Genomic DNA, 26,944 nt, shown 5'->3' with positions numbered 1-26,944 from the left:
AGGTGAGACAAATAGAGAAATAGAATTGGGAAGAAATCTGGCACTGAGCTAGAATCGGCATTGACAGATTGTCAAAGTTGGCAGGTCTAGCTGCCACTTAGGCAATATGTGGGTTCTGCAACTTGCCTACATCAGCATCAATTTTTCCCTTCCTCCTAAATAACAACCACTGATTTTTTTTTTTTTTTTTTTTTTTTTTTACTAGCCTTTTTTGCAGCCATTCCAAATGAGCCGTATTTAGTTGATAGTATGTCTCAGGGTCTTTGGGCCCAATGAACTTCTTGACTTTATGGAGTGTCAATTTGCATTATTTCTCATGCTGTAAATTTCTTGGGAGGTCTGGGAACATTTGGGCAAAAGGGGACCTGTGGGGAAGGTTTTATTTGAAAGCTTACTGTGAAGATTTGGAATATATTATACTCCTGTATTAAATAGTGCAATTGATAAGCTTAGTATTTAAAATATTTCTAAAACTGTGCATTCCTATTCATGAGAGAATGGGGTCTGTTTTTGTGTTAATACTGTAAAAATGGAATGCCCTCAAGAAAGAATATTCAACAGGGGCGCCTGGGTGGCGCAGTTGGTTAAGCGTCCGATTTCAGCCAGGTCATGATCTCGCGGTCCGTGAGTTCGAGCCCCGTGTCAGGCTCTGGGCTGATGGCTCGGAGCCTGGAGCCTGTTTCCAATGCTGTGTCTCCCTCTCTCTCTGCCCCTCCCCCGTTCATGCTCTGTCTCTCTCTGTCCCAAAAATAAATAAACATTGAAAAAAAAAATTAAAAAAAAAAAAAAAAAAGAAAGAATATTCAACATAAAAAGTTAATACCTTTTGCAGTGGAAATTTGGACTGTAGCTGAGACTCCAGTAATTAATATTGGTTATAAAAGAAAAATACAATTGTCTTGATTCAAATCAGCAGACTTTTTAAGTTCATATTTTAAAGTAAAGATTGTTGAAAATATCGTAATATCAGATTGGTGAAGATATAGTAATATGAAATTAGAACTTAGGAGACTTGCATTCATATGTAATTTCTCTTCTAATTAAGTACTCTGATTAAAATTTCCTTTTGAGAGTAATAGGATGCTACCATCTGGCATATGGACTTTGGAAATTTGAACGTTAAATAAAAAGTGGAGGTTTTTTTGTTCTATTCAGTGGGTTTCACTTCTCAATATACTTAGTGACATCCCAGAATGATAATGGTAATGGTTGAGGGCCAGGCACAAACCACTTGTAATATCCCAAAGCTAATGGTATCTGCCTTTTTTTTCTGGCTGAGTTTTTGTAATTGTCCTGAAGGTGAGACTTATTCAGTCTTTTAATAACGTTAAAGTTAAGTAGTAAGAGTCTATGGGTAAGAAATTATAATCAAACAAATTCTGTTATGACTTTTTTATAAATATATTTTGGATCTTAAGAATTAGGTTCTTGGAGTATATTTAAAATTATATTACTAAGTCCTTCATGAAACTGCTGGACAGGAGAATAATTTTTACAGAATTTTGCTTTGAGGGTAATGGAGAAATGTAGACTCTGGAGTCAGACTGGAAATTTAATCCTGATTTTTCCACTAGAAACCATTTCATTGACTTTGGACAAGTTATTAAACTTTTCTAAACTTGAGTTTCATCAACTGAAAAATGAACATAGTTATATATCTCTCATTATAACATTTATTGAAGTGGTCACACAGTCACACTGTTTAGAAACTTGCTAAACATTCATGTTTCTGTTGTTTCTTTAATTCATCTGGTAATCCCTACCTTGAAGCATTTGCTGTGTTCTTTTTTTAAACATTTTTTTTAATGTTTATTTTTGAGAGAGAGCGCGAGTGTGTGCGTGCGCAAGTCAGGGAGGGGCAGAGAGCAAGGAAGACACAGACTCTGAAGCAGGTTCCAGGCTCTGAGCTGTCAGCATAGAGCCCAATGTGGGGCTGTAACTCACGAGCTGTGAGATCATGACCTGAGCTGAAGTCAGATGCTTAACCGACTGAGCCACCCAGGAGCTCCTTGTTTGTGTTCTTAATGTAGTACGTGGTACATTCTAGGCACTCAGCATTTTCCTTTCTTTGAATTCATTGGGCCCAGACTCAGTTTCATTTGTGTATAAACAACATAACGTGCTGCAACATTCACAAGGATATGTATGTCTGATTATTTTGACTTCAAAGTATATGCTAAATTAGACAACATACATAAGATTACTTTTTGTCCATCTTGTGTTCATGAGTATGTCTGTCCACTCATAATACATTAAGATGCTAATAAGAGCACACTCCATCTTCCATGAGTGCTCATTTATTAACATCAAAATATTATATACAAATATTTTTTGAATACTTTCAAAATTATTAGAATGTAGTGGTATACGGGCTTTGAATATATGGGATTTCATTTAAAAATAAAATAGTTACATAAATAAAAATGATGTATTTTTGTAAGGGAGTTTTTCAATTTCAGGAATACTATTATGGGCTTATATTTCCATAAATCAGCAGAGAGAGGTTAGGCAAAGCAGCTGGAGCTAATGATCTTTTGGTAAATAAAAAATAAGATAGCAGCAACCATTTTAAAAATACATTTGAGCAACAGATGGTGGGACTGGAAAAATATGCAAACCATAAATTTTCACTCTTGTTTAATTTTTTAAAACTCTTCTCCTCCCCCTCCTCCTCTTCCTTCTTGTTTTACTAGTAGAAGACAAATAGACTGTGAGGAACCAAAATAGAGCTGATACGATTAATTCTACAACCAATGTATTTTGTAGGTCTTGTCAGGTAAACTTTGGCATTGTGTAGAAAAATAGTCAGTGAAGGAAAGCCAGGCATAAAAGCACTTAAAGTGCCCATGGATGACATCATTATTCTGGACAGAAGTTTTAAAACGGCATCTTTTCTGCCTCTACTTTTAGCCTGCATTTTTGCCAAGCTGACCTCTAACATGTGTGAATCGAAGTACTTTAATTTTTTGATGTCATTATTATAGACATATCTGAACTTACAACACTGTCTCTATGGTCATCAGTGCTATATATGTTGTGAATGTTTGCTGAATACTGACTCTTTAGTGTTAGGTGAAAATAAAACTAAATCATTAAGCAGAATATTTAGATATTTCTAATATCTGCTGAACTATGTAGCTAAGTCAATGCAGTTATCCATACCTGGCCAAATTTGCATGCATTTCTGTATAATCTATGTTATGTTAGGGGACATATTTTCTTAGTATGAAAATAAGAGACAACTTAGAGTAAAAAAAGTACCTGAAGAAACTGAATGGAATCTTTACATAGTTTCCAGAATTCAAGGCCTACTTTAAAGTGCAGCATTTACAACTTTTACCAAGGTTATTCCTGGCTTTTTTTTTTTCCCCCCTTCAGTTGTGTTTTTATTAGTGTGGAAGGTAATTAGTTGATGACTGGTAGCTAGTATATTTGTGTGTGAATAATCACTATCCCTTGTGTATTTCTATTATGGTCTCTAGAATAATGGTAAATATCTTTTAAGAATTTCCTAATGACTATTTTTTGTGTGATTATTTTCCCCCCTCTCACAGTGAACATAGTCAAGGATAGAATTAGTTTTTTAGAGAATGTGAATTTGTAAGATACACTATTAGTGAAGCAGTTACTGTTGCTATATATTTACCAAAAAAGTTGATACATCTCATCTTCCCATACTGAAGCCTAATTTTATTGAATGGCTTATTTCTTAGGTATTTCTGATAGTGTTGGTGGACTTGATGCCTAGTTTCCTAGATGTTTACTATTGCTTGGAAACTTTGCTTTCCTAGGGACTAGTCCAGAAATTTGCTCTTACAAATTTTGGAAAGTCAGTATTTTTAACCTAAAAAAGTAGACCAGAGTTGCTGGTCCCCAGTAGATAGAGTTAACATATTCTTTGCTGAATACTGCTTTAAAACTGCTACTGGATGCATGGAGCAGCCATTTGAGGATCCTGAAAAGTAAATACGGGCAGTTCTGATTGCATGGTTTGGCTGTGCATGAGTTCCATTACCCCAGTTTGTTCAAATAACACCAGTCCTAAACAGCACAGTTTGAATTTCAGTTAACAAAGTTTATTAACTGTGAATAACTGCAAAAAGTTCAAACTTTGCTTCTAGTTCTTCAATTCACATATTACTATGTAAATAGCAGATCACTGCTTTTGAAGTCTGTTGCTGATTGGTCGTAGGTAATAAAACACACGGTTGTGTTACTTCCTTGTCTTCTAATGATAAACCAGCTTGCCATTTTACAAGCACAACAAATAATAAAGGGATTGGCTAACAGTGCAACAATGAGATGGAAAGTGATCATGCTGGGAGTGAAAGTTGAATCATATTATGGAGGAGTTATATGTGGAATTATAAAGACATGACTGAAAGTGGGAATATTGACGCTGCTGCTCAAGGGTCCCTAGATTGCCTACAACTGCCATAACAAAAACTACCTTATACTGAGCAAACTAATCTTCCCTAGGCATTATTCTAATTATTTTACGTACATTGTCTTACTGTATCCTCTAACGAAAGTATGTGAGAGTTATTATCTGATATGGTGTGAAATATATGGATAGGAGCAGAAGCAGCATAGCTGAGGAAATCACTGCTAGGCTTCCCTCTGGACTTTCTGAATCATGTGTTTTTTGTTTGTTTGTTTTTGTTTTTAACCAATCACACCTCTTATTTGGAGAACCCATTGCTGCCTGGATGATCTCCTTTCATGGACTTGGTTTGCAATATAGTTAGTCCTTTTGAGTTATACACTCTTTTCCAGTTCATTAAACTTGCCTTCTATTTTTGTCTCTAATTAGAGTTCTCCTTCTCCTCCTCCTCCTTCTTCTTTTTAAAGTTTAAAGGCACAGAGAGAGGGGGAGAAAGAGAGAATCCTGAGCAGACTCCTCATTGATAGCATGGAGCCTGATGTGGGGCTCAAACTCAAGGTCCATGAGATCATGACCTGAGCTGAAATCTAGAGTTGGACGCTTAACTGAGTGAGCGACCCAGGAGCCCCTCTGATTAGAGTTTTTCCAAATAGAGTCTTCACAGAGCTTACAGAGCTCTATGAGAATTTTAAAATTTGATATTTTTATTTTAATGGTAATCTAAAACCTTATGTTTTACAAAATTTCATTTATTTACTAGTTGCCAAAATAATGAGTTGGTTTCCTACTCAAAAGTAGTGACCCAGGCGCCTGGGTGACGCAGTCGGTTAAGCGTCCGACTTCAGCCAGGTCACGATCTCGCGGTCCGTGGGTTCGAGCCCCGTGTCAGGCTCTGGGCTGATGGCTCAGAGCCTGGAGCCTGTTTCCGATTCTGTGTCTCCCTCTCTCTCTGCCCCTCCCCCGTTCATGCTCTGTCTCTCTCTGTCCCAAAAATAAATAAAAGTTGAAAAAAAAAATTAAAAAAAAAAAAAAAGTAGTGACCAAGGACTTTTTTTCTCTTTGAGGATTATCAACTCACATAGTTATGAATATTTGAAGTGTTTGAATCCATTGTAGTTCATATTTCTATTGATGCTCAAATTATTTCATCATTTCCTAGAGGGAGATCTCTTGACTTCTGAGTTTGAAGGCATGTCTTGACAATTTGGATAAACTACCTTATAATTGCCCTTCAGTTTCAGTGACCAAATTTCATTTGTATTTATCCCAGTACGTAGTAGTAATGCTTCAATTATTTTATTCTAACATCAAATGAAAGGAGATAAGCGAATAGACCTAAAATGTAAGTAATACATTTATGTCAAGTTGAGGTGAAAAAAATGCGCCATAACATGTTCTGGGATGCGGGGCTTATAGTATTTCAGATAGGGGAAATTGGGTGAAAATGGAGGCATCACTTGGTACGTATAGAGATAGTGATGCTAAACTCTTAGAACCTGTACCATTGGAGTCTGTACCATAGTCTTGTGGGGAGCGTTACTTAGTTTCAGCAAAAAGACATCATCCATCATAGTAAATCTTAAATGAGTTTTATTAGTATTATTTTCTTTGTTTAGTGTTTTTTTTTTGTTTTGTTTTTTGTTGCTTTGTTTTGCTTTTTCATTTAATTTCAAGTTGGGCCTGCTTTTTGCATCTAGTTAAGGGTTAAAATCCTAAAGAATATGGAACAACTTTCATAATATCATTATCTCTTTATCTCTTAGTTTTTGTGCTTTAAGAGTTATTGGCTTCATACATCATGATTAGATTTTGTGCAGTATCTCTTGTGTTACTCCTACTTGAAATGTAGATTTTAATTCTATTACATTTTTAGTTTTGTATCTTAGGATCTGTTTTTGCCATATTTGTAGGAGTAATTAAAAAATGTTTACCTTTTACCATTTACATTATAGTTCTTGGTTTTTATATATCAGCCTGTTTATCTGTTCAGTGGCTTATGATATCTTTTTAGAGTTTTAAAATGAGGTTGCTAAATAATTGGTCTAACCTTTTATAAATTTCCAACATTTGTTATTACTTCTAGATTTTAGGGTAATGTATCATTTGTCTTATTCTGTACTATTTTCCATATGGTTCCATGGTGGGGTTTTATTTTGTTTTTGTTTTTGTTACTAGGAAGTGTGTGTGTGTGTGTGTGTGTGTGTGTGTGTGTGTGTGTGAGAATGTGTATATAAATTCATTTTATTCATCAGCTTTTAGTTACAGCTTAGGATTTGTTAGCAAATAAGCCCACATAAAAAGGATGCTGGCAAGTTCTCCTTCTGGCATCAGTAGATAAGATTATTTGGGATCAACTCTCCTATTTGGAACAGTTAGAAAAGCAAAAAAAAAAAAAAAAAAAAAAAAAAGAGGTGGGCGCCTGGGTGGCTCAGTTAGTTGAGCATCCGACTCTTGATCTCGGCTCAGGTCATGATTCCAGGGTCATGGGATTGAGCCCCATGTCAGGCTCTGCGCTGAGCATGGAGTCTGCTTAAGATTCTCTCCTTCTCTCCCTCCCTCCCCCTCTGCCCATCTGCCTTGCTCATGTGCTTGCTCTGTCTCTTCTATAATACCAAAAATGAAATAAAAAATAATACTGTGACTGTGAATCTAGCAGAGAACAACCAAGGCTGCGGGGAACTTTATAGTCTAGGTCTGGTAAAGCTCTGGCAAAAATGGAAGTCTAGAAGGAGTCCTGCATCTGGGACTCTTCTCTTAAGTTAGTAGCTGATTTCAAAAGAGATTGCTTAGAAGCAGAGAGGGTAGGATGAAAGCTATCAATAGACTGAAGAGGCCGGGGAGACCAAAACTAGAATTTAGGAATCTTCCAGCTTTCATTTGAGACCCCAAAGAGTGATAGTGTAGGAAAAATGATGAGGTAAAAATGAGAGAAGAGATGAACTGAAAAATAGACCAGCCCTGGTGGGAGCAGAAGCCCAGTTTTCAGTCATCTTGGTTCCTAACTATATTAAGGTGGTTTCGGTTTCCTGGTGATTCTAGCCTGACTTTGTCCTAGAAGAAAAACCAAATCTCTTCTGAAGGAAGATGTCATCATCTAGAGTTTCAAATAATCTCCACAATTTTTCATATACAATGTCTATGACATGATAATCAGGCATAAGAAAATACAAGAGGTGACTGAAAGTCAAGGGAAAAAACAGACAATAGAAACATACATGCTAATATTAAAAAAAAAAAATCTGATTAACCTGTTCAAGAAATTAAAAGACAAGATTGAGGATTTTGGCAAAGAATTGGAAACCCCAAAAAAAGAACCAAATGAAAATTACAGAAACTGAAAAATATAACTAAAATAAGCAAATAAATAAAAACCAATCCTGTTGAGTATAGGTTAAATAGCTGTTTTTTACCAAAAAATGGCTGGAACTGATCCATGAATTCAGCAAAGTTGCAGTATATAAAATCAATGCACAGAAATCAGCTGCATTCCTATACACCAATAATGAAACAACAGAAAGAGAAATCAAGGAATAGATCCCATTTACAATTGAATTGGAAGATAGGCCAGCATAAGGTATCCAAAAAGAAAAATGGATGAATGAAAGAACCAAATAATTCAGAAAACGATGACATGGGATTTGGTAAAAAGATAGCTTGAGTATATCTCAATTTTCAGAAAGAGAGGGAGGAGAGAAAGGGGCAGAAACAGTATTTGAAGAGATGATGGCTGAGAATTTATAACAGGGAAGATACCGAGGTACAGGTTCCATGATCTCTATGGGTCAAAGATGGGGTAATTACAGGTAAAGCTTCACGTTGTCATATCACAGTAAAGACATTAACAATCATAGTCAAACAGAAAATCTTAATAACTAGAGCTTAAAAGGGCAGACAACTCACAAAAAGAGCAGTAATAAGAAACAGCAGCTGACTTTGCTTCTAAAAGGATAATGACATCAGGCTTCACTTGAAAGATGTGAATAATAAAGATAAACAAGAAAAGGTTAATAGAGCTGGTTCTGTCACTAACTTGTGTGATCTAAAGTCATTTTACATTTCCAGTCCATTTTTCATGTTACAGTTTAGATTTGAGCTTCTTAACATGGTTTTATTTTATTTGGAGCTTACCCTAGGTTATTGATACACTGTTTTGTGTTCACTGTGTAAATACTCTGGTCTACTTACGTGTTAGGTTTAATGTTACTTATGTATAAATTACTCTCAAGGTCGACCTTGTCTTCCTGAGCCTCATCTGTTTATTTCTCTGGATTAATAGGCTGGGTTCTATAGCTAGTGAATGCACAGGCAGGATGGTTTGGGTATGTAGATCTCAATTTAGAGAAGTAGGGGACAGAGGTGTGGAAAATTAGCCTCCCGCCCCCCCCCCCCCCCCGAAATGAGAACATTAGAGGTACATTCTTGAAATTTTATTTCTTTTAATCCAGAACTTTAACCTTGGTTTTCTAGCAGAGCTAAAGCCAGATAACCAAAAATGAAAGGGTTTGCTCATTTGTGATTCATATTCTTGTGTTTCATCTTGTGCTTTCCCTTCAGTGGAGGCTACCTTTTTTTCTGCACAGTTCCCCAAGGAGACAACTCATTTTCTTCATAAGTGATGTTCTGCTCTTTAATTCTGGCTGAATTTAGGAAACCCTCTCCTCTCAATCAGTTTTTTTGACATTCTCTTTAAAGAGTTATGGGTGACTTGTTCTATGGATCAGTTCATTATTAATATTATGTTTTATTTATCCTTGGATAGGATGCCTAGACTTTCAGGTTCTGAATTCCTAGCAATTCAGGGTATGTGGATTTTCTTCAGCTTTAATCTCTGTTCCCTTGGGTTTCATTTGAAACCTCTTTTCAGGTCTGTAGCTGGGTACAGCTCTGGACATTATTCTTTGTATTTGGTGTCTTTTTATTTAATACAGCCTTTTAGGTCAAAAAGATGTTTTCTTATAACCCCTGTTGGCTGACTCCCTAATAATCTGAAGAGAGCATTTGGACAACTGTAATCCCTAGTATGTATTAACAATTTGACATCTGACCACATAGTTTTCTGGGATTTGAAGTCTTTGAATCAAGAATTTAAAAAATGTTCTGATACACAATTGGACAGTGCACATGATTTTAATAGAAGCAGTCACTGTAAGAGCTGGTCAGTTTCCTGTTTGTTACAGATCTGGGGCTTCTAAAGGAATGTTTACAAGCGAGGAAGACTCTCCTTTCAGACACATTGGGCTTCTTACGTTTCTAAGCATGGGTGGCACATACATTAAACATTTTATCTGGAGACATCTCTTTCACATTCTGCTAATAGAAAGATGGAATAGGTAGCAACAGATGTTATTTAAAACCAGGTATTAGAATTGGCTCTAGAATATTTATGTTTACTATGTTTCTATTTCCTAACATAACTTACTTCAAATTTTTTTTGGATATAAAGTCTCTTTGGAAAGTCAGATTTTTCTGAAATAGCTTTAAAAATCTCTTTTCTGTTTGTATTTGGAGTTGTTTAAAGAGAATAAATTTTCCTTCACTATATTCTTTAATTTAGTTAAAAGAAAGCTTGGAACAATCAATAGGCCAATTGCGGAGTCAGCGTTTATTGAGAAACTCAGGAGGGAGAAGTATTTCTGTTACAAGTCTGAGTGCAAGTGACCTCGATGGTGGCACTGTGACAGGTAAACTCTTCAGAGATGTTTTGTTTTGTTTTGTTTTGTTTTACAGATATTCCTGAAGTACATATTGAATGCATTTAATCTTTGGAGAAATAGAACCCATACATAAAATCATACAAATGATGTTTAGAAGATGCAGTTGTCAGTTATTTTATGGTGCCTAATTTGAAGTGTGTTCAGTGAGACTTTGTTACTCTATTACTTTTGTTCTCAGACTCCGTAGACCACAGAGGGTTTTACCTGACAAAACTTGGGTTTAATTGTCTGCTTCTAATCAAAAGCAACACACAAATAGGATTTACTGTGTGTTATACTTTCTCGATTAGAAGTCTTGTCCCAGCTTCACAGTTTTTCAAAGTCTGATTAAGAAATATCCTATGACACTTGTTAAAAACAGGTGAATTTTATCTTTGGTGTGCAGCTAGATTTCAATGGCTAGATTAAAGCTGATAACACTTGGTTTGCCTGTAGTTAATCCTACTTAATACTTTCCTACAGCACTGAGATCACATATGAATAGAAAAGTATGCAGTGAAGAGAGGTGATTTAGATAGAAGTGAATATTAGCAACTTGCATTGTTAATAATGCTATTGATCATGATAAGGATTAAAAATTGGACACAACCAGCTAATCTTTTTCATGTAGTTTTTATTGATTTTTAAACTATGTTCAGATTTTAGATTACTTTGTTGGAAAAATTCTGTTTTATTGGTATTAAGTTATATTTTAGAGAGAGAAGTTATTTTTATTTTCCAATTTATTATTTTTAAAAGAATATATTGCTTCTTTGAAAAGTATAGCAAATTAGAACTTTTGATATTTTCTATTTCTGTGTTATTTCTTTTGCTCATTTTATCTGCTTTAAGAACAAGATGAGTGCCACTTTGTGGCCTTAGCAAGATACTTGGGAAATAGTCTGGGTTAGGGTGTGTGTATATATCCATGACTGATGTATATTTTCTGAGCAAAATTTTACACGTTTCTTCTCCTGCATGTTTTTATTCTCTCCGTTTTGTTTCATCTCTAAAGAGGGCTACCGTTTTCCACCTACCTCACCTCTCAAGGACTATGGGGATCATCAGGGGAGTAAACGAATTAGGTCCAGAACTGGTGTCCGATTTGTTCGGGAGACTGACGACATGGGCCAGGTACTTTGTGCTAGTCTGTAATCTGCTTTTATCTTTTTTTTTTTTCTTTTTAAACCAAGTAAACTATTTTATTTTCAGTGTACTAATTACCATTTATTTTGTACTTTGTTCTGGAGGATTATGTTTTGTAGAATATTTAAAAATGAGTTTAGTTTTGAACAATGTTTTATTTCCTTGTTCAGGTGGCTCATTCTTCGGTAAGCCCTGCTAAGTCAGCTACTTTCTATTTTGCTAATTTTGGTTTAGTGTAAACAAGTTAGTCCTTGTGTGGTTAACCTATTGATTTTTTTCATTGGTATTTTTCTGATTGTTGAATCATTGGTAGAGTTACTTAATTAGAAGCAAGAAATTTCATACTCTTTCCATGTATTTCATGTATTCAGTAAAGATTTTGGAAGTATTCATTCTAAGGGCATATATCTTTTTCTGCTTCTTTAAGCTTCCATACAAGAGCTGAAAAAATGTTTCTTGTTGCTTTGTGTAGCTAAATTAATTAGACAAAAGCTAGAGGATGTTGCTGACTTTGAGGTTTTTGTTTTGGTGGTTTCAGGATTGCAGCCTCAGAGCTTGTCAGGATACTCACCTGTAGCTTTTGCTTGTTACAGATTAAGATAGAGATAACAAAACCAAGTGCATGAGATGTCCCCTTGTAGAAACTTTTCCTTTACTGTGTGGGTTTTGGTTTTTTTTGGTAGGTGCAACTTACTAGCGTGTATTGTATGATTAAGCCTAGAGCAGAGAACAATATCCTAACGTTGTTCATTTACTTTTCCATTCTGTTTATTTAGTGCTATTGTTCTGGGACAGTGCTTGTGCTTGGGAATAGAGATAAGCAAAGACCTTGTGTTTTTGTGGAGTTTGTAATCTAAGGGGAGGGGCTAGATATTAAATAAGTACACAGATGGGTCCATAATTGTGAGCTGAGATGCATGCTGAACAGTAAGCATAGGGTCATGGGAGTGTGTGGTAGAGGGACTTGCTCCACACAGGGAAGGCTTCTTGAAGAAAGGCTGAGCTGAAATCTGAAAGTTGAGTGAGTCATTTTGGGTAGAACAGATACCTTGATAGGAAGGAAGCTAACACCTAGGGCAACTGAAAGGCCATGTGGCTGAAGAAGTATGAAGGACCAAGACTATGCATAGTCTTTGTAAGGGGATAACAATTATTTTGAAAAGATCATTCTACCTCTAGTGTAGAAAATGAAATCAGTGTGGGCAATCCAGTTAAGAGGATATTGCTGTGTTGTGGGTGTGAGATGGTGGTTACTTGGATTAGGATAAATGGAGTTGGAGAGAAGGTAGGGTAGACTTAAAAGCTATTTGGTGGGTAAAATGAAAGGTCTTGAAGATCAGATGACCATTTGGGGAGGGGGAGAATGATTGTAAAGGAGGGGTCAAGGATGAGTCCTAGGATTCTGGTTTACAAAGCTGGAAAATCATTGCAAAACCTAAGTGAATGGTCTGCTCTTCATCCACTGTATTACCTCCACTCCTTTTTAATTGTTCTTCCTTATTTTAAGTCTCTTAAGATGACCTTTAGCTCCATGTGATAGTGTACTTTCTTATTTATTAAAAAAATTAAGTTTGTTTATTTTGAGAGAGCAAGTGGGGTAGGGGCAGAGAGAGAGACAGGGGAGAGAGAGAATCCCAAGCACCGATGGTGCAGAGCCTGATGCAAGGCTCAAACTCACATACTGTGAGATCTTGACCTGAGTTGAAATCAAGAGTTGGATGCTTAACCAGCTGAGCCACTCAGGCGCCCAGACAGTGTGTTTTCTGTAATGCTCTGCACATCATTTGTCATTTGTTTGCATGTCTATATCCCATGTTAAATTCTGAACCCCTTATTTCCTACCACAGTTGCCGGCGCTGATTAGTTGCTCAATGTACATTTGTTGAAATGGATTGATTTGTTGTTTCTGCAAATCTCTATAACTTAAATATTTTTTATATTGTAAATTATAGTATACAGATACATATATGGTATACATATTTACAATTAAAAGTACAATAATGTAAATGAAAATCTATGTAACCACCATCCAGGCCAAGAATCCAAGCATTATTATACCCCTAAAGCCTCTTTTACACTTCCCCTTTCCTCAGGGCTATCAACTATCCTGACTTTTATAGTAACCATTCTCTTGCTTAAAAAAAAAAAAAAAAAAAAAAAAAAAATATATATATATATATATATATATATATATATATAATACATACATCTTGTTTAGTATTCCATGTGTAAACTTTATATAAACAGAATAATACTGTATATCTTCTTCTGCTTTTTTTCAATTGATGTTATGTTTTTGACATTATAGCCTTACTAATGTGTACTTAGGTTTGATCATTTCGTTTTTATTGCTGTGTTATACTCCACTGGGAGAACATATCACAATTTATATATGTTCCGTTCTTAATGGACTTTGTGTTTGTTTTCAGCGTTTTCATTATGAAAAGTGCTGCTCCAAACATTATTGTACATGGTTCCTGGTGCATGTGGGCAAGAGTTTCTCTGCAGCATGGGTTGGCACACGATGGCATGTGGTCCAGTTGAATAGGGTTCTTTTGTAATACCGCCACCCATGCTCCTTTGTTTATGGCTACTTCTGTGCGAAAATGACAGTGTTGACTAATTTTGACAGAGTTAATATATCCTGAAAGCCTGAAATATTTACTATTGTACCCTTTACAGGAAAAGTTTACCGACCTCTTTTTTGAGGGGGCAGGGGGTATCTAAAAGGACTGGAATTAGTGTACTATAGAGGATGTGATGGTTAATGTTATAACTTTTTAAAAGTTGCTTTTCTTTGGAAAAATGTTTCAGAATAGACATTTATTTTGTTATGTTTTATTAACATGAAATTTGGGCATTACAGCAAAAAGTAAGCTCTTCTTCTTCATGGAAGAATTAAACAGAATCCTAAATGGATAACTATGTTTTGCTTTTACTAGTTTCATGCTTTTCATCAGTCCCTCCGAGACCTCAGCAGTGAACAAGTTCGGCTTGGAGATGATTTCAATCGGGAATTTGCCAGAAGAAGCCGGTAAAAGCAGAATATGGTTTTTGTTGGAGGCATAAGTTATTAGAAGAACATAATAAGTTCTGTAATTGATATGTTTACATGAATTCAAAAACAGTGCTGTTTTTATACCAGTATTTTAAAATTTATTAATAGAACAGTTTAAAATCCTTTGAATTTAGAATGTATTGTGACTCAGTGTTAGACAAATTAAATTCATATTTTTGAAAACATGTTAACTTACTTCACTGGAGTACTGCCATTATGGAGAGATACATTGTGAGATAAATCAACCTTAGCAAAGAGGTTGATTTGCAAATAGTTGGAGAGGTAAGAGAGAGAAACAGAGATGGAGACCAAATCACCAACAGTGAAGCTTAAAAAAAAAAAAAAAAAAAAAAAAAAGCATAGTTTGGAATTTGTCAACATGAGCCATTGTAGAATCCAGTATTTTAGCTTTCAGTTGAAATCTTCAAAAGTGAGTAGTTTATATTTGCCAGCTCTACAGTTTTGTCAATTTTATGTAGTGCCCAGCAAATATCACTTTATTTAAAATTTCCTCACTGTCTTTTCATTTTCATCGTTAGCAGTGACAGTTGGCTTTCACTTGGAGGCCATATTTTTACAGGAAACCAAAGTCTTTATCCTTCTCTAGAGTCAGTCTCTAGAGTGACTCTCCAGAGTTCTTCTCTAGAGCAGCGATGGGGCAACAAGAAAGCTGAATTGAAGTTTGTTTACCAAGTTCACTTGCTAACTCCCATTCCATCTAACAAAATCATTCCATACACCAGTTTTTTGTTGCTGTCTCAAAAAGGGTCAAAGCTATAAATGTTAAATATGTGATTATCAACTGTACTCTGTGTAACTTACCTGCTTTTAAATGAGGAACATAGGAAATTTAGTAATAAGAATTAAAGACTTTACTATTACTACTATTAGTAGTTAATATTATGGAACACTTACTTCTTGCCAGATTTAGATTTAATTCTTATAACAACCCTAATGAGGTAATCATCATTATTTTTTCCATTTTTTGGATGTGGAAAAGGATAGAGAGATGAAGTAACTCATCTTGTTGGCGTTCAAATGGGGTATGTGGTAGAGTCAGGATTCAGGTATAGGCATTACGGCCCAGAGTGTCTGCACTTTACCACTTACAGCACCCTGTGGTTCAAATCATTTTCATATATAGCGGGTATAAATAAAGAAATTAAGTTCCTGAATTTTGAGCTGTATTATGGAGTTGTATTGTCATTCTTTTAAACCAGTATTTGTTAGTTAACTTAAAACTAGGTATTTAGTTTTGACAAGTTGATAAAATGAGCAAAATGGTGTCAACATTCTAGTATAGTCTGTTCTTGGGTTGCTTTATTGTGTAGCTTTTACACATTTGAAGAAAGGGTACAAATTAAGCACTAGGAACATGAATTTCAGGAATTTGTCCTGTTGGAAGACCCGGGAGAAATTGCAGGTTTGATTTCGTTAATTGGCTTCAGTGGTCATTTGGATGTGCAGTGGTAGACTGGGGATCTTCTGATCCATGAGCTGGTACCATCTGGTAATAGTTTGTGTGATCCAGAGGCATGTGTGAGGCAGAGAAACTTTATTTAAGCCAAACTAGAAGTCAAGTTTCTTGTGAAATTGGTGACTTAACTTTCTTGTGAATAGATGAGGAAGATATCCAGATCCAATACTGCTTTACTTGTACCACAAATTCTTAATTTACGTTTATAAAAATACTGGGTCAGAGGTAGCTAGGTTAAATGTAGGTTTCTCTGTGATTCAGAAAGATTGATATTTAATGACTAATTTTTCATTTTTTTTGATATTTACTGCAAAAGGTATATGAATAATGAATGTACTGGAAAGCAAGCTTTTAGAAAGCATTAATAAAGTTTAACTCAGAACTCACTTTGGATGCCATGTGGAAAATTGATTTGAGAAGGGCAAGTTAGGAAACTGTTGCATTAGCATGTGAGAGATGATTGCTTGACCATGATTCTGGCAAGGAGGAGATGGACACAGATATGTTTAAGACAGGTTTTTGGAGACTGAAGAAACAGGATATGGCAGTAGATTGGATATGGGGGGTAAAGAGAATAAACCAAGGGTGACTCCCAGATGTCTGATTTGAGTAGCTGGGTAGATGGTAATTCCACTTCCTGGGATATGCCAGGTCTAGAGGTTAAGAGTTTGGCCTTGGATATGTTAGGTGTGAGATATTTGTGAGACATCCAGATGTAATATATGCAGCTAGATGTTTACTCTGGAGCTTAAAGGAAAAGTCTCTGTTAGAGATACAAATTTAAGAGTGGTGAGCATACAGGAGTGGTATTTGAAAATGGGTAATATCTAGCAGCTTTATGGAGAGTATCAAGGACAGGGCTTAGTGCCAAAAAGTTCCAGTATTAGAAGTCTCATATACACAAAAGAGGTGGCTTGAGAAGGAACAGCTAGTGAGATGTGGGAAGTCCAGTGGTACAAAGAACCACAAAGCCAAGAAAGAGGTGCCAAGTAAATTTTCAGAGATTTAAAGACTTAGAATATCTACCTTTAGGATAACTTCTTTCTGAGTAAATTACCTAAGAACACATAAGTAAAGTAAAATGGTAACCAAGAAAAAGTAAGATACAGGTGATGAGAAATAATAAAACTAATCCAGAGATTTGGTGAAAGCAGTCCCCAGAATGGTAACCATGTAGCAAATCCAGGAAATACTCACTCTAAATTAGAGTAGGAAGTAGGTGTCCTTTGAGAAGAATGTAATCCACAAGAATGGAGTCGATTCTTAATAGGTGATTCTGTAAGAAGTCAGAGAAAAATGTTAATAATGTGATACATAAGGGCCACATAAGGCCAAAAGATAATAAGAAACTCTAGAAAAAAACAAAAGCACAAGACTGTTAACAATGCAGGTATGAAGCTGATGAAAATGGAAACATGATAGGACATAACCAGAAGCATGAATTCTTTATGATGGAATAGTTCATAAGAGGTATAAATATATTATGTAAGTTACATAGGTAACCAGTAGAAAAACTAAAAATAGTAATGAATGTATCTGAAATTGGAGAGGGGTATCAGTGAACTAAATATTTCAAAACAGAGAGTTAATTGAAAGTGTCTAGAGACGAAAATGGCAGAGTTAACCAGCAAAAGAATGAAGCATGGAAGTGGTTGAGCATGGGTGCCAGTGGTGAGTGGAACCAGAGTTAAGGAGGTGTGAGAGAGGACGGGCTTTGGTTTTATTTGTAATTCTTTCAGTGCTGTTTCATTATTTATCATGTATGTTATTAATCTGTTAGGAAAAAAGGTAATAGGGAGGTAAGTTGATGAGGACGGACTTTGTACAGCACACACTGATGTAATTTGGTTACGGATTGCTAGAGAGGATTTGAGATCACATTTAGTCCTCCCCCCATTTCCTTTCTTCTTAATTTAAAATGAGACATATTGCAACCTACTTGTTTATTGAAGGTAATGGTCCAGTGTAGTGCTTGTTCTCAAAGTGTAATTCCCAAATCAGCACCATCAGCATCAACTTGGAATTTGTAGAAATGCACATTCTTGGATCCCATTGCAGATCTACTGATTCAGCAGTCTGTCTTAATAAGTCCTCCAGGTATTTCATATGTTTGCTAAGATTTAGGAACCACTGCAGTAGAATATTATGTAATAACATGTTGTATATTTCACTGTTTGTGTATATTTTTTCAAACAGCCAACTTAAAATATTTTTTTTTTTTGCCTAGGTCGGATGCTGAAACAAAAAGGGCTTTGGAAGAATTAGCTGAAAAACTTAATGAAACCCAAAAGCAAGAAGTGGTGAGAACTGTTTGTTTATAAAACAAATTTCATACACAGATGTTAGAGTGGTGGGCCTGGTTGTAATAGCGCTGAAGTTTAGTAGATCTTAACTTTTTGGATGATACATGCCATTTTATCTAAATTATGTTCTTGTACTTCTTATAAAATGTTCATGAATTTGGGGTGTTTAAGATTAAAATATTTACAATGGTAATATATTAGAGATTGAATTATTATTTGTCTAATTTTTAGTTTCCTTATGAATATTCAAAATATATTTTAAATTTCACTGACCCAGTGATTATATGGCTTTTCTTAAATGATGTTTTAGAAATACGGAATTTTTTGATAGGGACTCTGTAGCACTCCTCATTAAGTATTTTCATTTCACTTAGGTGTGTCATCGGTTGCTGCAAAGACTCCTAATTCTCGAGTTTTATTTTCTCAAACTCAGATTGTTGAGAGTCGTCATTCAAGGGTTTCTTTTAATCAACGCACTGTTGTTGGTGGAATTGAAGTGAAAAATGAAGTACATACAGTGTCTGTTTCTTTGCATCATCAGTTGTTTGTTTTAGGAGAAAAAAACATCAATAGAAATTGTCCTTAAACTTGGAAACTTATCAACTTAAGGAGCAATGTGTATTTATTCATATCCCATAGCACCTTGTTTTTTCAAGACCAGGAATGGTAGCAGAATTTTTTTCCTTAACATGTTTTATTCAAACGGAAAGTATATTAGCAGATATTTTTTTTCTGCAGTTTTTATTATGTTTATAGATCCTTACATAGATATGTTGAGTTTATTTTAGAATTTGAATTTATTGCCTGCATATGCTAAGAGATGGATATACTCTGTTTTCAAAGAGATCAACTTAGTTACTCTTTTTGCAGTGAAATTTGCCCATTTCAAAAATTTGAGTAAACATCTGGCCATATGAAAAGTACATTCTTCTTGTGCTCTTGGTGCTGATTTCTTTGCGAAGCACCCCAGAGAGGTGAAGATATTATGTGTGTCTTCTGTTGAAATAGACAAGATCTTCACAGTTAGTGCGTGATGATATGGCATTTGATGTATGATCAGAATATGGGGTATTTCTTTTTTTACATAAAGTCTTAGATTTTTCCAGGCATTACCAAGATTTAAATTGTGCCAGTCTAAAATACCTTAACTATTGCACTTCAAAAAAAAAAAAAAAAGTATTTTCTCATATTAACAGATTGGTGTCTTTCTTAGTTAATTGCAGTGGTTTACACAGCAAGAAATCTATGCCATTGTCTGATTTTCATACTGTCTAAACAGGAGTGGAATGCACACACTTTTAAGAATGTAGCTTCAAGATCCTCTGTAGCTTAATAAATTATCTTCTGGCTCTTCTCCTATAATTCTAGAATGGAACCCGTCACCTGACAGTGGAACCTGCTGAAGCTTCATATTTTTTTTTTTTAATTTTTAATTTTCTAAATTTGGAGGTATAATTTACTTACAGAAAAGTACATATATTATTGTAAAACTCAATGAATTATTACAAGGTGAACAGGCCCATTTTAACCACCACCCAGATCTAGAAATAGAACATTACCACTGTGTAAGAAGCCTCCTGATTCTCCATCCCAGTCACTAAATTCTCCTTCTTTTTCAAAGATGACCACTCTTGTGACTTTTTAATACCATTGGTAAATTTTGCCTGTTTTAAATATTTTATATAAATGGAATTATACAGGGTGTGTTTTTTATGTCTGTTTTTTGCTAATCTTGCTAATCATATACTTGTAGTTTGTTCATTTTTATTGCTCTTTGGCATTCCATTGTATGGATTTACCGCAATGTATTTTAACATTTTATGATGGATATTTGAATTAATTCAAATTTTGGGCTATTACAAAGAAGGCTGCCATGAGTAATCTTATTTATTATTTTAGTGCACATGTATGTGCTGTTCTGTTAGTATGTAATGTGGAGTGCAATTTCTAGGTGCCTTCAAATTTAGTAGATACTGATAAACAGGTTTCCAAAGTGGTTACGTTAATTTACACTCCCACTAGCAATGTAGGAGAATTCATGTTGCTTTTTATCCTTTCCAATATTTGGTATTATTAGTCTTTAAATAATAGCCATTATGATAGGTGTGCATAGTGTCTCATCATGGTTTTAATTTGCATTTTTATAATTACTAGATGATGAGCATTTTTACATTTTGTTTTTTCCAGAGTTTCCAATTTCTTATTGAATTGCCTAGTAATTACTCCATTCTTGTAGTTATTGGCAATTTCTTTTTTGAAATACTGGTTCACTTCTTTTGTCCCCCTTTTTTTATTGGCTTCCTTGTATTTTTGTTATTGACTTGTGGGAGGTCTTTATATATTTTGTATATGAGCACAATGTCAGTTATATGTATTTCAGTGTTATCTCCAATAGTCTTCAGCCTCTCATTCTCTTAACTCTCCCTTCATGGGGTCTTCTGTTAAAATAATCTAGTTCAGTTTTCTATCTTTTCTTTTGTGGTTAGTTTTTTTTTTTTTTTTAAATCTGTTTAAGAAATTGTTCCCTATCTTCAGAACATGAAAATATTTTCTTATGTAATGTTCTAGAAGCTTATTGTTTCAACTTTTACATAAAGACTTAGTACGTACTTGGAATTGGTAAGTTGTTCAAGGTGTGAAGTAGGGATCATACATTTTATATGAATATCTATTGATGCAGTTTCATTTATTGAAAGAATCAGCCCTTTGTTACTACTTTACAGTCCTGTCTTGGTCATACATCAAATGTTCACATTTGCAGGCTTCTGTTTCTGGACTTGTATTTGATCCTGTGGTTCATTTGTCTATTCCAGTGCCCATATCACATGGTCTTGATTACTGTTGCTTAATGATAAGTTGTGCTATAGTAGAGTTAGTCTTTTTTGTTTGTTTGTTTTTATTAAATATAATTTATTGTCAAGTTAGCTAACATACAGTGTATGCGGTGTGCTCTTGGCTTTCAGAGTATATTCCCATGATTCATCGCTTACATACAATACCCACTGCCCATCCTCAATGCCCATCACCCATTTCCCCCTCTTCCCTGCCCCTCCCATAAACTCTCAGTTTGTTCTCTGTATTTAAGAGTCTCTTATGGTTTGCCTCCCTCTCTCTTTGAAACTATTTTTTTTCCCTTCCCTTCCCCTATGGTCTTCTAAGTTTCTCAAGTTCCATATATGAGTGAAAATATATGATATCTGTCCTTGTCTGACTTATTTCACTTAGCATAATACCCTCCGGTTCTATTCATGTTGCAAATGTCAAGATTTCATTCTTTCTCATTGTCAAGTAGTAAGTATACCATTGTATGTATAAACCATATCTTCTTTATCTGTAAGTTGATGGACATTTGGACTCTTTCCATTATTTGGCTATTGTGGAAACCATTGCTATAAACATAGGGGTTCATGTACCCCTGTGAATCAGCACTTGTGCACCCTTTGAATAAATTCCTAGTAGTGCCATTGCTGGGTTGTAGGATAATTCTGTTTTTAATTGAGGAACCTCTACACATTCAGCGTGGCTGAACCAGTTTGCATTTCCAGCGTGGCTGCACCAGTTTGCATTTCCTCCAAGAGTGCAATTGGATTCCCATTTTTCCACATCCTTGCCAACATCCGTTGTATCCTGAGTTGTTAATTTTAGCCACTCTGATCAGTATTATGTGTTACCCCAATGTAGTTTTGATTTGTATTTCCTGATGATGAACAATGTTGAGCATCTTTTCATGTGTCAGCCATTTGGATGTCTTCTTTGGAAAAGTGTCTATTCATGTCTTCTGCCCATTTCTTCACTGGATTGTTTTTCAGTTGTTGAGTTTGTAAGTTCTTTATAGATTTTGGATACTAGCCCTTTATCCGATATGTCATTTGCAAATATCTTCTCCCATTCTGTCGGTTGTCTCTTAGTTTTGTTGATTGTTCCTTTGCATTGCAGAAGCTTTTTATCTTGATGAGGTTCCAGTAGTTCATTTTTGCTTTTATTTCCCTTGCCTTCGGAGATGGGTTGAGTAAGAAGTTGTTGCAGCTCAGGTCAAAAAGGTTGTTGCCTGTTTTCTCCTCTAGGGTTTTGATGGTTTCCTGTCTCATGTTTAGGTCTTTCATACATTTTGAGTTTATTTTAGTGTATGGTGTAAGAAAGTGATTCACGTTCATTCTTCTGCATGTTGCTGTCCAGTTCTCTCAGTACTGTTTGCTAAAGAGACTGTCTTTTTTTCCATTAGATACTCTTTCCTGTTTTTTCAAAGATCAGTTGGCCACACATTTGTGGGTCCAATTCTGGGTTCTATTCCATTGGTCTTTGTGCCTGTTTTTGTGCCAGTACCATACTGTCTTAATGATTACAGCTTCGTAGTAGAGGCTAAAGTCTGGGATTGTGATGCCTCCCACTTTGGTTTTCTTTTTCAACATTACTTTGGCTATTCGGAATCTTTTGTGGTTCCATACAAATTTTAGGATTGTTTGTTCTGCTCTGAGAAGAATGCTGGTGCAATTTTGATTGGGATTGCATTGAATGTGTAGAGTGCTTTGGGTAGTATTGACATTTTAACAATATTTATTCTTCCAATCCATGAGCATGGAATGTTTTTCCATTTCTTTGTGTCTTCAAATTCTTTCATAAATTTTCTATAGTTTTCAGCATACAGATCTTTTACATCTTTGGTTAGGTTTATTCCTAGGTTTTATGGTTTTGGGTGCAATTGTAGATGGGATTGATTCCCTGATACCTCTTTTTGTTGCTTCATTATTGCTGTATAAAAATGCAATTGATTTTTCTGTACATTGATTTTGTATCCTACAACTTTGCCAAATTCATGGATCAGTTCTAGCAGCTTTTTGATGGAATCTTTCAGGTTTTCCATGTAGAGTGTCATGTCATCTGTGAAGAGTGAAAGTTTGACTTCTTTGCCAGTTTGGATGCCTTTTATTTCATTTTGTTGTCTGATTGCTGAGGCTAGGACTTCCAACACTATGTTAAACAACAGTGGGGAGAGTAGACATCCCTGTCATGTTCCTGATCTTGGGAAAAGCTCTCAGTTTTTCCCCATTGAGGATGATATTAGCTGTCGGCTTTTCACATATGGCTTTTATGATGTTAAGGTATGTTCCTTCTATCCTGACTTTCTTGAGTTTTTATTAAGAAAGGATGCTGTATTTTGTCAAATGCTTTTTCTGCATCTATTGACAGGATCTATGACAGGATCATTTGGTTCTTATCCTTTCTTTTGTTAATATGATGTATCACATTGATTGATTTGTGAATATGGAAGCAGCCCTGCAATCCAGGAATGAATCCCACTCAACCATGGTGAATAATTCTTATACTGTTGAATTCGATTTGCTACTATCGTGTTGAGGATTTTTGCATCCATGTTCATCAGGGATATTGGCCTATAATTCTCCTTTTTAGTGGAATCTCTGTCTAGTTTGGGAATCAAGGTAATGCTGGCTTCATAGAATGAGTCTGGAAGCTTTCCTTCCATTTATTTATTTGTTTATTTTTGGAACAGCTTGAGAAGGATAAGTCTTAACTCTGTTTTAAATGTCTGGTAGAATTCCCTGGGAAGCCATCTGGCCCAGAACTCTTATTTGTTGGGAGATTTTTGATAACTGATTCAATTTCTTTGCTGGTGATGTGTCTGTTCAAATTTTTTATTTCTTCTCATTTGAGTTTTGGTAGTGTATGGGTGTCTAGGAATTTGTCTATTTCATCCAAGTTGTCCAGTTTGTTGGCATATAATTTTTTGTAGTATTCTGTAATAATTGTTTGTATTTCTGTGGTGTTGGTTGTGATCTCTTCTCTTTCATTTGTGATTTTATCTGTTGGTGTTCTCTCTTTTCTTTTTGAGACGTCTGGCTAGGGGTTTATCAATTTTGTTGATTCTTTCAAAAAACCAGCTCTTAGATTTATTGATCTGTTCTGTTTGTTTTTTGTTTTTGTTTTTGTTTTTTGGATTCTATATTGTTTATTTCCGCTCTAATCTTTATTATTTTTCTTCTTCTGGCTTTGGTTTTTTTTTTTTTTTTTTTTTTTTTTTTGTCTGTTTGGTTTTTGTTTTGTTTTGTTTTTTGGGTTTTTTTTTTTGCTGTTCTTTTTCTAGTTCCTTTAGGTGTATGATTAGGTTTTGTATTTGGGATTTTTCTTGTTACTTGAAGATAGGCCTGAATTGCCTCTTAGGACTGCCTTTGCTGCATCCCAAAGGGTTTGGACTGTTGTGTTTTCATTTTCATTTGCTTCCATATATTTTTTTTTTTTTAATTTTTTTTTTTTCAACATTTATTTATTTTTGGGACAGAGAGAGACAGAGCATGAACGCGGGAGGGGCAAAGAGAGAGGGAGACACAGAATCGGAAACAGGCTCCAGGCTCTGAGCCATCAGCCCAGAGCCTGACGCGGGGCTCGAACTCACGGACCGCGAGATCGTGACCTGGCTGAAGTCGGACGCTTAACCGACTGCGTCACCCAGGCGCCCCTGCTTCCATATATTTTTAAATTTCTTCTTTAATTGCCTGGTTGGCCCATTCATGATTTAGTAGGATGTTCTTTAACCTTCATGCATTTGGAGGCTTTCCAAATTTTTCTTGTGGTTGATTTCAAGTTTCTGAAAATGTGTATTGTATGATCTCAATTCTTTTATATTTATTGGGGGCTGTTTTGTAATCCAATATGTGATCTATCTTGGAGAATATTCCATGTGCAGTGCATTCTTTTCCAGTGAGAAGAATGTGTATTCTGCTTTTGGATGAAAAGTTCTGAATATATCTGTCAAATCCATCTGGACAGTGGTCCAAGGCCATTGTTTCATTATTGATTTTCTTCCCAGATGATCTGTCCATTGCTATAGTAGAGTATTAAAGTCGCCTGCAATTACTGTATTCTTATCAATAAGATTGCTTTGTTTGTGATTATTTGATTTATGTATTTGGGTGCTTTCATATGGGGGACATAAACATTTACAGTTGTTAGTCCTTGATGGCTAGACCCCGTAATTATGATATAATGCCCATCTTCATCTCGTTATAGCCTTTAGTTTAAAATCTAGTTTGTCTGATAGAAGTATGGCTACTCCAGCTTTCTTTTGACTTCCAGTAGCATGATAGATGGTTCTATATCCCCTCACTTGTAATCTGAAGGTGTCCTCAGGTCTAAAATGAATCTCTTGTAGACAGCATATAGATGGATCTTGGTTTTTTTTTTTTTTTTTTTTTCCCATTCTGATATCCTATGTCTTGATTCGGGCATTTAGTCCATTTACATTCAGACTGATTTTGAAAGATATGGATTTAGTGTCACTGTGTTATCTATAGGTTTCATGCTTGTGGTGATGTCTCTGGTCCTTTGTAGTCTTTGCAGCATTCCACTCACAGAGGCCCCCTTAGGGTATCTTGTAGGGCTGGTTCAGTGGTCATGAACTCTTTCAGTTTTTGTTTGTTTGGGAAAGCCTTTATCTCTCCTTCTATTCTGAATGACAGTCTTGCTGGATAAAGGATTCTTAGCTGCATATTTTTCCTATTCAGCACGTGGAATGTTTCCTGCCACTGCTTTCTGGCCTGCCAAGTTTCAGTAGACAGGTCTGCTACTATCCTTATGTGTCTACCCCCTTTGTAGGTTAAGCCCATTTGTCCCTCGCTGCTTTCAGAATTCTCTTTATCTTTTGTTTTATTATTTTTTTAATGTTTATATATTTTTGAAAGAGAGAGAGACAGAGTGTGAGCAGGTGAGGGACAGAGAGAAGGGAGACACAGAATTGTAGCAGACTCCAGGCTCTGAGTTGTCAGCACAGAGCCCGATGTGGGGCTCAAACTCACGAACTGCGAGATCATAACCTGAGCTGAAGTTGGATGCTTATCTGACTGAGCCATCCAGTCACCCAAGAATTCTCTCTTTATCTTTGTATTTTGCCAGTTTCACTGTGATATGCTGTGGTGAAGACCTTTTCTTGTTGAATCTGATGGCAGTTCTCTGTACCTCCTGGATTTGGATGTCTGCTTCCTTCCCCAGATTAGGGAAATTCTCAGCTATAATTTGTTCAAGTAAACCTTCTGCCTCTTTCTCTTCTTCTTCTGGAACTCCTATGATACAGATATTACTACGTTTCATTGAATCACTTAATTTTCTAATTCTCCCCTTGTGGTCTAGTATTTTCTTATCTTTTTGTCAGCTTCATCATTTTCTGTATTTTATCTTCTGTTTCATTTATTGTCCCCTCTGCTTCCTCCATCCTTGCTGTCACTGCATCTAGTTTATTTTGCACCTCATTTGCACCTCATTTACAACATTTCTTAATTCATTGTGACTGTATCTTATCTCCTTGATCTCTGCGGTAGTAGATTCTCTGCTGTCTTCTATGCTGTTTGCAAGCCCAGCTATTACTCTTATGACTGTTTTTCTAAATTCTTGATCAGATATATTGTTTATATTTGTTTTGAACAATCCTCTAGCTGTCATTTCTTCCTGGAATTTCTTTTGAGGAGAATTCTTTTGTTTTGTCATGTTACCTAGTTTCCTGTCCTTTATATGTTTTAATAACTTGTTATGTGTCCTGTACCTGTGAGCACTACTATATTCAAAAAAGGTCTTATACTGTCCTGGGACTGGCCCTTCAGGAGGTGTTTTTGGAGTGTGTTGCATGCTCTCTGTTGTGAGTCTGGTTGCTTTATCTCCCTATTCGTAGTGGTGGTTTGGACCTTCCACCAGGTGTGCTTTGATTTGTGCGTTGAAGAAACCCTGGAAAAAATTTAAAAAGGAGAGGGTGGTGGAAGAAGCCTTATCCCATACAAAGAGAGAGAAATGACAGGGGTGGGGAAAAAGAAAAGAAAAAAAAAAGTGACCAGGCAGAAAATCAGAGAAATTATATGGCTTAATCCCGAGAGAGACAGGAAA

General features: G+C 35.6%; 1 protein-coding gene across 6 annotated transcripts in view; it reads left to right on the top strand.

Annotated features, from left to right (window-relative positions):
• Window positions 1–26,944, top strand: part of CEP128 (centrosomal protein 128) — a 389,769-nt gene that overhangs the window by 25,924 nt on the left and 336,901 nt on the right. For all 6 annotated transcript variants that reach the window (XM_047863629.1, XM_047863627.1, XM_047863628.1 and 3 more), the window contains exons 5-8: window positions 9,939–10,065; window positions 11,093–11,211; window positions 14,166–14,257; window positions 17,986–18,058. In XM_047863629.1, coding sequence (XP_047719585.1) covers window positions 9,939–10,065; window positions 11,093–11,211; window positions 14,166–14,257; window positions 17,986–18,058 — 411 coding nt within the window. The remainder of the gene's footprint in view (window positions 1–9,938; window positions 10,066–11,092; window positions 11,212–14,165; window positions 14,258–17,985; window positions 18,059–26,944) is intronic.

The sequence above is a fragment of the Prionailurus viverrinus genome, chromosome B3 (genome assembly GCF_022837055.1).
Source record: "Prionailurus viverrinus isolate Anna chromosome B3, UM_Priviv_1.0, whole genome shotgun sequence".
NCBI lineage: Eukaryota > Metazoa > Chordata > Mammalia > Carnivora > Felidae > Prionailurus > Prionailurus viverrinus.
Note: the sequence above shows the minus strand (reverse complement) of the source record. Positions and strands in the feature narration are given on the sequence as shown.